The sequence below is a fragment of the Triticum aestivum genome, chromosome 6B, assembly GCF_018294505.1.
Source record: "Triticum aestivum cultivar Chinese Spring chromosome 6B, IWGSC CS RefSeq v2.1, whole genome shotgun sequence".
Taxonomy (NCBI): domain Eukaryota; kingdom Viridiplantae; phylum Streptophyta; class Magnoliopsida; order Poales; family Poaceae; genus Triticum; species Triticum aestivum.
In genome coordinates this window covers 18,396,170-18,411,216 of record NC_057810.1, presented here as the reverse complement: position 1 = coordinate 18,411,216, position 15,047 = coordinate 18,396,170, and the positions used below count along the sequence as shown (strand labels likewise).

At 42.8% G+C, this 15,047-nt stretch overlaps 1 protein-coding gene and 1 long non-coding RNA gene across 2 annotated transcripts; both read left to right on the top strand.

The window, feature by feature from the left end:
• Positions 1–2,369: 2,369 nt before the first annotated feature.
• Positions 2,370–3,868, top strand: LOC123135427 (uncharacterized). The gene has a single exon (XM_044554502.1). The coding sequence runs from the start codon at positions 2,502–2,504 to the stop codon at positions 3,651–3,653; it is 1,152 nt and encodes a 383-aa protein (XP_044410437.1). The 5' UTR covers positions 2,370–2,501; the 3' UTR covers positions 3,654–3,868.
• A 1,530-nt stretch (positions 3,869–5,398) lies between these two features.
• On the top strand, positions 5,399–6,427 carry LOC123135428 (uncharacterized). The gene is made up of 2 exons (XR_006465999.1): positions 5,399–6,016; positions 6,189–6,427. It is a non-coding gene; the product is annotated as an uncharacterized lncRNA (long non-coding RNA).
• Positions 6,428–15,047: the final 8,620 nt, after the last annotated feature.

Sequence of the window (15,047 nt, the reverse complement as noted above, 5' to 3'; positions counted from 1 at the left end):
TCGCATTCCTCGGCGGTCATGGGCTTGCGCATGAATCCTTAAACCCATGCACAAACACACAAAAACACAAACATGCATCAAAACGCACAACAAAAACAAAGGATCGTTAATAAGGAAGACTAAGATGAAGAGGTGGTTTTAGGTTGCACTAGTAGAAAACAAGGCTTTTGTTCGGCCAGAAAAGAGCATTAATCCCGGTTGCATTACGAACCGGTACTAATGTGAGCATTAGTCCCAGTTCGAGCGGCTAGGGCACCGTGTAGGCATTAGTCACGATTCAAATGGGACCTTTAGTCCCGGTTGGTGCCACGAACCGGGACTAAAGGATGCGATGCCCATTAGTACCGGTTCGTGGCACCAACCGATACTAAAGGTTAGACCTTTAGTCCCGGTTCGAGCCACCAACCGGTACTAATGGGGTTTGAGGCATTAGTACCGGTTCGTGGCACGAACCGGTACTAAAGGTCCCATTTTCAAACTCTACCCCCCCTGTGGATCGCCTTTTCAGTTTTGTAAAAAGCAAAAGAAAATGATAAAAACTTCAAAAATTAAAGTCTTTCCAGATGTAGTTATGTTACTACATGTACTAGTTAGGAAAATTTAAAAACTTAAAGTTGGACATGTTTTGCAAAAAGTGTAGGGAAAATGTAAAACGGCTATAACTTTTGCATATGATGTCAGAAAAAATGTATAATATATCAAAATGTCCAGCACGAAAATCCGCATCCGATTTTGACGGCCTATGGCCTGTTTGCAAATTTTAAGAATCCTCAAATTCTAAAAGGAAAAAAAGTTATGCTCAAATTTAAAAAAAAAATTGAATTTTGGTTAAATCAGGTCAAACTACTTATTCAAGAAGTACTAGTGTTACTAAATAATTTTTCAATAATATTAGTCTTACTAAATAACTATTACAGTTTTTTAAAATTTTGGTCAAATCTGGTCAAACTGTGGTCAAATCTGGTCAAACTATGGTCAAACTACTTATTCAAGAAATATTAGTGTTACTACGTAATTATTCAAGAATATTAGTGTTACTAAATAATTATTTCAATTTTTTGAATTTTGGTCAAATTTGATCAAACTGTGGTCAAGCTATGGTCAAACTACTTATTGAAGAAATATTAGTGTTACTAAATAATTATTGTTTTTTAGAATAATAATTTCAAACTCAAACAGTGAAACGTGTGGCTTCATGCTCAAGATAAACTCCTGATGGTTAATAGGATTGACATCTTACTATTGTGAGGAAAACAACAAGTGCAGACTTGGAAACGAGAGGGAATAGAACCTGAAAGTTAAGCATGCTCAGACTGGAGTAGTGAGATGATGGGTGACCGGCCGGGAAGTTAGATGATTTGGAATGATGATGGGTGATTAGAGATTAGAGGTTAAATTGAGTAGTGATGGGGGTGATTAGAGATTAAATTGGAAAATAATTCAGAAATTTAAAAATCAAAAAAATTAAAAAAAATCAAATAAAAATTGTTAAAAAATACCTTTAATACCGGTTGGTGTTACCAACCGGGACTAAAGGTGGAGTTCTAGACAGCGGCCACGTGGACGACCTTTAGTCCTGGTTCGTGTAAGAACCAGGACTAAAGGGGGAGGCTTTAGTAACGACCATTTAGTCCCGGTTCCAGAACCGGGAGTAAAGGCCCTTATGAACCGGGATAAATGGCCCTTTTTCTACTAGTGTTGTGGCTGCTGGCTCACTCTTTGAGCGGTCCATATATAGGTCGTGAACAAGGAGCCGAGATCTTTGCCACATCTGAGGGCCGGCATGTTCCGGACAACAAAGTACCTGCGACTGAATCAGGGTTCGGGGGATAAATGATTGAACCAGAAGCTATGATTTGGAGGAGAGGCTAGGTTAGTATTGTTGGGGAGAGTTGGCACTCACTGTGACGTTGGCCAGCCAAGGTGCAACCATAGCGCCGTATGAACCATGGCGATATATGATGCTTTCGGTGCGAAGACAACACATCAAACTGGCCGATCGTAGCAGCTGCATAAAAATGCGGAAGTAGACTTTCGCTCATTAAATATTTTGATATTTTTTTGTGGTTTTATATACTACTCCCTCCGTTCCTAAATATAAGTCTTTGTAGAGATTTCGCTATGAACCACATAGATGCATTTAAAGTGTAGATTCACTCATTTTGCTCTGTATGTGGTCCATAGTAAAATCTTTCCAAAGACTTATATTTAGGAATGACTGCAGAAAAATATTTTGATTAGTATATTTTGCTCGTTAAAGCAGTTCTTTACTTTGGGAATTGCGTGAAAGTGTATTGGAGTAGGAGTTTGGATTGAAGTAGTCATTTTCAGTTGGCAGCATGAGATGACGACTGACGAGTGGGGCCACTTTGGGTTGGGTTGAACCACACCATCGCATCGCACTTCATCTTTTCACTCCCATCGCTCTTTCCCCCATTCCCTCGCCGCCGCCGCCGCCGCCGCCGCCGCGCTTGCCAGGCTCCACTCTCCACCGCGCCGCCATGCTCCGGCTCCGTCGCAGCCTCCTCTCCCATATCCTCTCGTCCCCCTCCGCCTCTCCCATCTCCCACCTCAGCCGCCTCATCTCCGCCGCCGCGCCCGCCGTCTCCTCGAACCCTAGCTTCGCAGCGGAGGACTACCTCGTCTCCACCTGCGGCCTCACCCGGGCACAGGCCCTCAAGGCCTCCGCCAAGATCTCCCACCTCAAGTCCCCAGCTAATCCCGATGCCGTCCTCTCATTCCTCGCCGGCCTGGGTCTCTCCACCACCGAGGCCGCCGCCCTCATAGCCAAGGACCCGCAGTTCCTCTGCGCCAGGGTTGAGAGGACCCTGGCGCCCGTCGTCGTCGAGCTCACCGCTCTCGGTCTGTCGCACTCTGAGATCGCGCGCCTAGCCTCACTCAGCGGCCGCCAATTCCGTTGTAGACCCATCGTCTCCAGGCTGCAATACTACCTGCGCCTCTTCGGCACCTCCCACAACCTCCTCCGAGTGATGAAGTTCTGCAATGTCCTCTCATACAACCTCGACAGGGTGGTCAAGCCCAATTTGGCGTTACTGCAAGGGTGCGGGCTAGCTGCTTGTGATATTGCCAAGCTGTGCATCTCAACACCGAGGTTGCTCGCCGCCAGCCCCAAGCGTGTCCAGGCGATTGTGGCGTGCGCTCAAAACATAGGTGTGCCCCGTGGTTCTGGGATGTTCAGGCACGCGCTGCGTGCTGTTGCATCTTGCAGAGAGGAGGAGATAGCAGCCAGAGTGGAGTACTTGAGGAACACGTTCAGGTGGACGGATGCTGAGGTAGGCATGGCCATTTCTAAGTTTCCACCGGTGCTGAATAAGTCCAAGGAATCGCTGCAGCTCAGGTCTGAGTTCCTCATCTCCGAGGCGGGTTTGGAACCGGTGCACATTGCTCAACGGTCGGTAATACTCGGGCACAGCCTAGAGGGACGGCTCAGGCCCCGGTACTATGCTATGAGGTTTCTCAAGGAAAATGGATTGCTCAAGCGCGACTCAAGCTACTATACTGTTTTCAAGGAGTCCGACATGACATTCAAGAAGAAGTTCATACACCCTCATAAGGAAGCTGCACCGCACCTTGAAAAAGACTACGATGCTGCTTGCAAAGGGGAAGTGCCCACTAATTTCAGATTCACATAAGCCAAGGACGTGCTCTGATGTAACTGTGTGCTGGTTGTCCGCTGCTGTATGTCTGTTAGATGCTGGTTTGGTGGTTGTTAACGAGTGATGAAGCTGATAATTTGATCCCTGGATACTGATATGTAATGTCACCACTCAGCAGAGAAGAAACCATGGATTGGTTATGAACTTTTTTTCGTCCTCATTCATGTTTTAAACACATGCATTGGTACTAAGTAAGTCTGAGATCAGGCCATTCTGAAATGCACCAAAATTTTAGTTTTCAAGTTAGTTGCCTGTGCATTGAGATGATGAGCCAAGGTAAGGCCTCCTTCATTTGTGGGTAATGCATTCCTAATGTTCTATTACTGTTTTTGCAATTCATAGTGGATAATTTGAGGATAAATCTGATGCCCTTCCCAAATCTAGGTAAATAGTGGCTTTAGCTTAATCTATTTTTCAGTTATGGTTTGATATTAAAATCATTTTGGTTTGCTCATATGCAGATTCATAGAGATCTGTTTTTGCTTTAACTAACAAACTAAAGATAGACTTAATCATTCAACTATAGAAGGTCTGCAAGTGAGTTCTCCTTTAGTTGGATCAGAGGTAATGATTTGGAGCCATCGGTCATATTGGAAATACCTTTTGGGCTGCAGGACGAAACGTACAGGGTTCACATCTGGTTATCTGCTAAAGAGAGATGCACACTTAACTAGACATCAAACTCTCTTATGGAGGAGGTTTGGCATCATTTAAGTTTAAGTAAGTAAACTTAGGTGTGTCTGTCCATTCTTATGCTAGTAATGTTATTGAGACAATGGAGAAGCACTTGCCGCTAGTAAACTTAGGTGTATTATCCTGCTCTGCACGATGGCCATATTGTTTTTTTGAAATGGCCATAAATTATGTGTTTATTTTGGATGGCAGCTTAAGATTTTTGGTTCATTATTGTGTTTTGGTCCTGTGGGTATTTCTTTGTGCCAAGCACCACCAGAAGGTTCACTAGTAGCTAGGTAGTGTTTCTTACTTCTATGTCTGAGCTAGCTCTTCTTTAGTTTGGCTAAAACTGAATGATTAATTTATTGCTTTGGTTGGTGTGATCGTGAATATAGTCCCCAAACAGTTGGTATCATGTACATCCATACTCTGAATACATGGTCTGAATTTCTGCAGAGACTGCAGGTTCTGAATTACTTGCCTGTGTGTTCATCTGCACCAAACAGTTGGTATTCTTGTTTGTACGAAAAGGTGCACATAATCTGCTAGCTTTTGGGGGCACACTGCTTCCAACTGGCAACATAATCTGTACTCTGCCATCTTGGGTGTTCATCTGGATAAAGATATCAATGAAGTTCAGTGACAGATAGTAAAATTTGATACCTGTGTCTGTATGATTTTCTCAAGGGAAAATTAAGGTTTTGAACTATGTTTAATCTGAAAAGACAAAGAAATTCAGTACTTTATTGAACTTCCAAAGTAACTGCCAAAGCATGCTAGAATTAGTTTAACTTCTAGTTGTCAAGCAGATAAGTTGTAGTTATCATGATCTGGTATTTTCTTTGTAACAAAGTAAGCATTGCATGTTGTCTGTACTTAAACCTTTCTTATGTCCACTTATCTCCAGATTAGGTGTTTGCTACATGTCATTTTGCCCTGTTAATGCTCTGCTTATTTTACTTGTCGATGCAGGGTTATGGAAAGGCTCCTGGGTGTAAGAATTACTTTCGTTGGAGATGGACGTTAAAGGTGCATTATTATTCAACTGTTGAACTATTTTTTATTTTCAGCAAGACACAAACCTGTTGAGGTTTCTACAGTGATTTTTCTTCTTAGGTTTCATCAAGATTTTGTTGCCTTGTTGGGAATGATAAATGGATATTTTGTGGTGCTCCATGCAGTAAATGTATGTGATGCATCATCAGTACAGTTTCTAAGCTCCCAGGAAATAGAGCCCTGGGAGAGCTCCGGTGTTTTTCATGTTTTTCTTTTCTTTGAGTGGAACCTGTCTGCCAATGAAAAACCACGCTTGCAACCGACGTTCCTTTTCTTTGGATAGAACCGACGTTCGAGGGTAGAACCGACATTCCTGGTTGGTCAAACTATATCCTCGCACACGCAGCGTGTGCTTGCCCAAGCCGTCGCCTCGATCTTCCTAGGCCGTCCCGTCACCTTCCCCCACCTTTCTCACTCTTGCCACTACGTGGTGTTCAGTTGCCTGCCGGACAAGAGGAGGAGGCTGGTTGTGCACTTGGTGTGCCGCTGCTGATGAGAGCCGAAAGGAGCAGGAGGGGTTGGAGAGGGTGAGAGAGTCGATCTGGAGGAGGAAGAGAAGAGTGCCGACGACAAGTATAGATGGAGCTGCACCGCGTGTGGTGGTACAGGTGCGTACGCATGTGTGGCGGATTCTTGCTTGCACCGCCCTTTTCTGCTCCTTACCCTGTGTCCCGTAGCAGGCAAAATTTCCCCCTTTCCCCACCACTTTACCCTCTGATATCTCTTCCCTATCACGATCTAAGTTGTTGCTGACCTGCTGTTCCAATCACATATGTGCAGGACGAGACCACCGGCCGAAGGAGCGCCCACCAAGTGTTCGATTCTTTTCCCAAGTGGGATACTCAAAACTCGAGGGTGCTATACTGCTATTTGGTGAAATTGATGGCAAGAAACCAACGTCGGTCTGTGAAAGCCCAACATCTTTGTGCTTCTGCCTTAGATAATTTATACTTAGAAGTACTGAGACTACCACCTTTTGGTGATCGATTTATTAATCAGATGGGTACAATTATCAGTTTTGTAGCTGTGCCAAATGAGCATTTGGGTGTAACATCTAGCCGTTTTTGAGTTTGTGCTGGACTGAAAGTAGTCACTCTGTTGTGATGTGTGACTAAGTTCTTTATGCTCTCACCAGGTTCATAGTTCTACATGTATGCTATGTTTTTAAGGCGTCGCCTAAGCGTCGCCTAGTCGTCGCCTAAGCGTCAAGGCGCCCCAGGATGGCAAGGCGTCTACCCCGCCTTAGACAGACATGAAGTGTACGGCTGTGGCTGCCCTAGTTCTGGCTGCTCCTGGGGCTTGGAGATGACGTCCCCGCTGTCTCCCGGCACCATGAAGAGGAGGGAGGACTGGGGGCTCCTGGGGCTTGCTGCTGTGAGGGAGAAGGGTGGGGCCATGAAGAGGAGGGAGGGAGGACCAGAAGGGTATGGCTTCGTGACGGCTGTGGTGGGAAAGAAGGGAAGGAGATAGTGGAATTAGGTCACGGGGGTGTATATGGCCACTAGATGGGCTTTTGGGCCACTGGGAGGTGCATAAGTAGTGGCCCATCTCTCAGCCATTGCTCTTTTCCTAGTATTAATATGTGCAGACCTATTGATGACTCTTTTCCTGCAATGTTTAAGGCGTCGCCTTGCCTCGCCTTACCGCCTCGCCTTGGCGCTTAGGCGTCAGAGCGGCCCTCCTCCGCCTTATGACGCTTTACCGCCTTAAAAACATAGCATGTATGTCAATGCCAAATAAGTCATGTGGGGGAACTTGTTTCTCTCATAATTGAGTTTATACACTACATCATAATCTGGTTTTTTTTTGTGATAACATTGTTCGTATTTTCTATGTTCCTTTTCAGGCAAATAGTGCATCGGTACAGTATATTAGTGTCTCCATATGCATGATACTGACCGTGCTTCTTAAAGGTATGCCCTCTCGGGCCCCTGATTTTTCCCGCTACTTGTTCATATTCTGTAGTAAAAATTAGGATTAGAGTCAAACTCGGTTCTACTTCGATACATCTGGATAATGCACAAAAGCCAGTTCATCTATGTGCACTAGATTCAATTAGAACATTTCTGGAAGAAAAAGGTATATTTCTGCACGAAATTAGCACATGTAGATTATGAAGTATATGACCACATTATTTCGTTTATCAGCAATATATTATATGTAGATGGCCAACTTATTTCCTTCAACAGTGTAATGTTATTTTCCAATTTTCATTGCAGGAAGGAAAAACTTTTGACGGTGAAATATATCTGCTCTCATAATCCACATATAATTCTTCTAAATAGACTGTTTAATTACTCCGTTCACCATTTCTTCTGAGCTAAAGTCATTGTCATATTGTGTGCAGTGCCAGTGTGAATTACCAGAGTCACACGAGGGGAGTAGCAGTATCAACACCACCTTTTGGGTCAAGTATTGCTATTTAGGCTGCTTAGTGTTTACCTGACACCATCAGGTCAAAGGCATTGGTATGCTCTTCTTTTTGTACCTGAAAATAATTGTAGAACCAACTTAGCTAAGCTTATGGCATGTTGGGCATCCAAAGTTAATACGTTGGTGGACAATCTGAAATCTTAGACCATGATGGTGCTTCAGAATTTGGAGTATGTTACTACTTTGAAAATGCTATGCTACTACTTATGGCATGTTGGGCATCCACTTCACTCAAATCTGTATTGCGGGACTAGCCTTTTGTGGTAGTTGTTTATGTTACTACTTTGAAAATGCTATGTTCATTTTCGATCCATACACACTGTAATATAAAGTTGCCGCTCCAGGCATTTACTTGGTGTCCTACTTACTATACATGTTTGTTTTGTACTCCCTCCGTCCCAAAATTCTTGTCTTAAATTTGTCTAAATACAGATGCATCAAGTCACGTTTTAGTATTAGATACATCCGTATCTAGACAAATCTAAGACAAGAATTTTGGGACGGAGGGAGTATATTAGATTGCATAAATTTGAATATGCAATTGTGATAATTCTTATTTTTTTTGTTGCAATTTTGTATTAGATCCCTTGTGTCCAAATCTTTTCTGGTAGTGTTAAATTCACGTTGATTTTGTTGTTTCAAACAATGATTACATTATTTGGTCTACCTTCAATGGTTATGGGTAAATTATATACTTCAATGCCTGTTTTTTACATTGTTCGTACAAAGTCTCACATTTATAACCTTAGAAAACTAGACAGTCAGTTTTTTTTTGTTATTTCTGGTTTCTTTTTTGCTTCGAGTGCATAAGAAGGATTCTTGATGGATGAACTGTTAGTCACACTGCTCTCATATTACCACCAACTGCCAGTACATCGATATAAGGAATTTGGTACTGTTCAAAAATGCAGGTTGTAGGTTCCAACTTCCAATGAACACCATAGCTCTATATCATTTTGTTTTCACCAAACTAACTTGTGAGAGGTTAAGCTCTACAAATTGTACAGGTCAAACTTCCAATGACATCTTGTTATTTTTTCTGTTTAATTCTTAATTTATCCCCAACTCTTGTTTTTTTTGCTTTCCCTGCTACTCAGTGTTCCCCTTGGGTTGAGCGCTTCCACCCATTGCATAACATAGTTGTGCACATCTTACTCACTATGTGCGGTATGTTCTGCAATGTTTCCATCATTCTAATTTTCTGCGGATTGATTAACCATTTTCTTTTATCCGTTTTACTGAGAGGTCTCTAAGCCTTTTAGTGTTGAAATATGCATCCTTTATACTCCCTTTGTCCCAGAATATAAGGCGTTTTTGCAAGTTATGTTAGCTTACAAAAATGTCTTATATTATGGGACGGAGGGAGTATTACCAAGTATGGCCTTCAAGAATCCGAAGGTGGCTGCTACTCAGCTTCCAGATCAACCATGGTAGTTAATAATCTGGTATTGTGTGCAAGTACAGTATATTGGTTACTTTAGTTGTTTGGGTAACCTAGAGTTCATACTGCTGATAGTTTGTTGCAATGATATTATCCTAAGGTATCATGTTGTGGACTACATGGAAATAGTGGCTCATGCAGTGTTTATTTAATATTGTTCTTCCAACTTGCTATGTATTACAGAAAGGAGCAGGCCTCATTTAGTATTTAAACGACCAGGTGTATTCCCATCGAATGGTGAATGCTCTTTTGTTCCCATTTGCTAACACTGGCTATTAAAGATGGTATATCCTGTAGAAGAGACAAGGTGATTCCTGTATAAATGCTCTATACCTAGAACTGGTATGGACTTCGTGTATGATTGTAGATGAAGTTATCCATGCTCTTTTTTTTATTTGAATGCCAAGTCTAGGTAAGAAGGACATTTAATCCCACCAATTTAAAGTAGTATGCCAAGGTTTATTTGCACCAGATACAAACAGAAATATACATTTTCGTTGAATTTCTTTGTGTGCATGTGTGTGTGTGTGTGGGGGGGGGGGGGGGGGGGTCTTACATGTTTTTGGTAAGCTCAATTGAAGTTTTGTTTATCTAATCATAATTTTTGTACTAAGACACAATTTATATTTGCAAGGCTGTTCACGTCAACCTGGTTCTTGTTTGGCCAAATTAATTTCATTCATTGGTCCAGTGCTCTGTAAATTTATTTTTGGAAGTGACTGATATGTTTTCAACATGTCACTTCTACATTTAGGTGTGAATAGTAAATATGGTGCCGATTTTATTCACAATATGCAATATATGTTGTTAGGTCACTTAGTTGTCGACACCGAGTTCTCCATGCCGAATATGGTATAACTGATGCAAACCACATAATGGGCCAACCGATGACACACAAGTTGGTGAGGCGGGATGTGCCACTCCCTTTGGAGGAAAAATGTGGGGAAATTGTCAGTTGTTCGATTTGCTAGCGACGTCGTCTGTGCGTCGCAGCTGCGTCTTATTCTGCCGAGGGTTTGCGCATTGGCTTTGGCAGTACATTCCTTATTATGAAATGGAGGTTCATCGCTTTGGTCACTTCATCATAGTTCTGGTTTATTTTTCCCTCACTTGATCTTGATCATGTTTTTCTTGCTTTTACCCTAATTCTGGCCAGGCAAACATATACAAAGTAAAAAGGAAATAAGAAAAACATAGGATAAAAAAGTAAGGCGATGAAAAGAAGACAGCGCGGCAAGGCGCGCGTCAGCTTCTAGTACACTTGAGTGTTTATATGTTTCATCAAGTTTGTCTGACCTACGATGATATTGGAGGTCAACTGTACATTGATTTGTCCTGCCCAGTGAAATGATAAACCCGTTCCCCTTATAAGTTGTAATTGTTGTGATTGCTACGAGAGGCTTCTTGTATTTCGCTCTATTTCAGAGTGTAGCCCTGTTGCTTCTTGGTATCATTACTAACAAGTGGCATGTCACTTTTACCCATGCTCTTTACAAACAGAAGTACCCTCAGATTTTAGTTTATACATAGAGTCAGCTGTTGTTGTCGAGGCTGCTAGTAAACTGACTTGAATATGCATTTTCCTTGTTGATCGCCTGATTCGTTTCGAGTGTGGTTGTAGTTTGTGGATATGATACTCCATTAGTTCCACCGGAATGGTACATATATCCTGGATGGAGCTGATGCATACGTATCCTTTTTTTTCCTTTTCCTTTTTGTACATTTAAATAAAAAAACACCAACCTAGTTTTTAGATAGCTGCTCAAAGATCAAACTTGACTCCCGCCAAAAATCCGTCGTTCGTAGATACTGATGCCCATTACTTCAGATTTAATTGCTGAAATCAATCGGTATGAGGAAACACTGATAATACTCATCACACCAATGTATATGAAGAAACCATTAAGCGCTATTTTCTCAGCGAGTCTGTTTATTGGATATTTTGTTCTTCAAAATGTTATTTTTTTAGTTATTAGAGCTAGGTTGATTGTTGTGATTGCTAGCAGATGCCTCTTTTACCATTTTCAAACATCTCATCATTCCTCTGTGTGTATTTAATTCTGTAACTAAATTGCTAGGATGCACAAGTTGACATTTTTCAATTGGCCAAGCAAACTGTTAAGTTTGTTAGTTACGCCTTTTTCTGATGCTGTTAACTTCTCATGAACCCGTGCATTTTGTGTTGTATCTCATCATTTTTCTGATGCTGTTAACTTCTCATGGCCCATAACAGTGGACTAAAGGTTGTCAGTTTTTTGAAAAGGTAAAGCACTATCTCATTATTTCTGTCCACGAGATAAGTTGCCGATAATGGATTCACAGTAGCGTTAGCATTTGTATCCAATGAGCGAGTGTTTCGCTCTATTTCAGAGTATCATTAGATGGGTGATGTCCATAACAGAATTTTTCTGCTTTCTTTATCAGGATTTTCTTAGAGTGTGGCTCTGTTGCTTCTTGGTATCATTACTGACAAGTGGCATACATTCTCAAACAAAAGTACTCGTGCTCTTTACAAACAAAAGTACCCTCAGATTTTAGTCTATACATACATGTCTGTAGAATCAATTGTTCTTGTTGAAGCTGCTGGTTAACTGACTTGAATATGCTGATCCCCTGATTTGTTTCGAGTGGTTGTAGTTTGTAGATATTATACTCCATAAGTTCCACTGGGTGGCATGAAAATTATGTGTTACTCGTCCCTTTGCTTTGTGCTGGTTGCTGCTAGTACTTGGAGATAAGCTTTCCTCTGAGCGCTGCAAATCGTTGATAGAACTCTCTTTGTGATGCAACAGTGGTTTAACATGGTGGTGTGGAAGTGTTGCGGCTCGGCTGTGGGAGCTAGAGATCTTATCATGCAAATATCATGTATGCTGGTGAGGAAGACGCATATCTTGCCCTGTTAGGACTTGTGAGTCCGGGAGAGGATGCTATTTTATTTATTTATTTTACTGAGGTTGTATTGAATTTCCATCTCTTGGTGATGTCCAGAAGGCGATTAAAGAGAAGAAAGATTGCTTCAGACGCCTATACCTGGATAGGAGTGCAGACAACATAGAGAAGTACAAGATGGCGAAGAAGGCCGCAAAGCGAGCTGTTGGTGAAGCAAGGGGTCGGGCATATGAGGACCTCTACCAACGGTTAGGCACAAAGGAAGGTGAAAGGGACATCTATAAGATGGCTAAGATCCGGGAGAGGAAGACGAGGGATATTGGCCAAGTCAAATGCATCAAGGACGGAGCAGGCCAACTCTTGGTGAAGGACGAAGAGATTAAGCATAGATGGCGGGAGTACTTCGACAAGCTGTTCAATGGGGAGAATGAGGTTCTACCATTGAACTGGACGACTCCTTTGATGAGACCAGCATGCGTTTTGTGCGGCGCATCCAGGAGTCTGAGGTGAAGGAGGCTTTAAAAAGGATGAAAGGAGGCAAGGCGATGGGCCCTGATTGTATCCCCATTGAGGTGTGGAAAGGTCTGGGGACATAGCGATAGTATGGCTAACCAAGCTTTTCAACCTCATTTTTCGGGAAAACAAGATGCCAGAAGAATGGAGACGGAGTACATTAGTACCAATCTTCAAGAACAAGGGGGATGTTCAGAGTTGTACTAATTACCGTGGAATTAAGCTGATGAGCCATACAATGAAGCTATGGGAGAGAGTCATTGAGCACCGCTTAAGAAGAATGACAAGCGTGACCAAAAATCAGTTTGGTTTCATGCCTGGGAGGTCGACCATGGAAGCCATTTTCTTGGTACGACAACTTATGGAGAGATATAGGGAGCAAAAGAAGGACTTGCATATGGTGTTCATTGACTTGGAGAAGGCCTGTGATAAGATACCGCGGAATGTCATGTGGTGGGCCTTGGAGAAACACAAAGTCCTAGCAAAGTACATTACCCTCATCAAGGACATGTACAATAATGTTGTGACAAGTGTTCGAACAAGTGATGTCGACACCGATGACTTCCTGATTAAGATAGGACTGCATCAGGGGTCAGCTTTGAGCCCTTATCTTTTTGCATTGGTGATGGATGAGGTCACAAGGGGTATACAAGGAGATTTCCCATGGTGTATGCTCTTTGCGGATGATGTGGTGCTAGTTGACGATAGTCGGACGGGGGTAAATAGGAAGTTAGAGTTATGGAGACAAACCTTGGAATCGAAAGGGTTTAGGCTTAGTAGAACTAAAACCGAGTACATGATGTGCGGTTTCAGTACTACTAGGTGTGAGGAGGAGGTTAGCCTTGATGGCCAGGTGGTACCTCGGAAGGACACCTTTCGGTATTTGGGGTCAATGTTGCAGGAGGATGGGGGTATTGATGAAGATGTGAACCATCGAATCAAAGCCGGATGGATGAAGTGGCGCCAAGCTTCTGGCATTCTCTGTGACAAGAGAGTGCCACAAAAGCTAAAAGGCAAGTTCTACAGGACGGCGGTTCGACCCGCAATGTTGTATGGCGCGGAGTGTTGACCGACTAAAAGGCGACATGTTCAACAGTTAGGTGTGGCGGAGATGCGTATGTTGAGATGGATGTGTGGCCACACGAGGAAGGATCGAGTCCGGAATGATGATATACGAGATAGAGTTGGGGTAGCACCAATTGAGGAGAAGCTTGTCCAACATCGTTTGAGATGGTTTGGGCATATTCAGCGCAGGCCTCCAGAAGCTCCAGTGCATAGCGGACGGCTAAAGCATGCAGAGAATGTCAAGAGAGGGCGGGGTCGACCGAATTTGACATGGGAGGAGTCCGTTAAGAGAGACCTGAAGGATTGGAGTATCGACAAAGAGCTAGCCATGGACACGGGTGCGTGGAAGCTTGCTATCCATGTGCCAGAGCCATGAGTTGGTTGCGAGATCTTATGGGTTTCACTTCTAGCCTACCCCAACTTGTTTGGAACTAAAGGCTTTGTTGTTGTTGTTGTACTGAATTTCCATCTCTTGTCGCCTATTTAGTTAAATTTCAGTTTAGGCATGCATGTGCTAACTGTCTCATATTGTGTAGTTATAGAATATTGCAGAATTTCAAAGTATGAACAGTAGGCATGTTGCGTAGCTCAAATTAAGAACCAAGCCATGTCATGATGGTAGACATTTGTTCCTGATGTCAGGCTGTAAAGGTTGGAACTGAAAGCAATGGGATATCAGCCATGTGCTTGCAGTAACACAAAGGAGATGGTTCCATGGTATACTGGCGAAGAGCTCTGACTTGATGATCTGTTGTGTGTCTCTTCTCCGGTGTCTAGCTAGCTAGTGGGAATTGTAGAAACAAGATACAGGTAGGGAATGGGTTGATTGATGAATGCAGTGGCGTACCAGGTGAGATGATGGGTAGATTTTCCTCAAGCGAGAAGTGTCCAGGCAATGAACATGAACATATTGACTGATTTACTGAAGTAGATCAATGGTGCATTCTTTCTTCCAGGAGAAGATGTTCTAATACTGGATTTGGATGCATTGTGATATCCTCTTCCTCCGGGTGATCGACGAAGCATGGAGCCTGGGGTTTTGCGATTCTGAAGGCTCTGTTAGTTGATGATGCCCTGCCCTGAAGCAGTTTCAGTAACATGTATGATACACTCGTGGGAGTTTTATCCTACACTGCTCATTTTGAATTTTGGAAGGTATGTATTATCCTATATATTGTACTACACAAGGTGAGACCCGCGTGTGTTGTCGCCTGCCTGCTGGTTTCATCAGCTCAACTGAGTGGAGTGAGGGAACCTCCTCAACAAATAATAAGTTGAATAAAGTAGATATCAATATA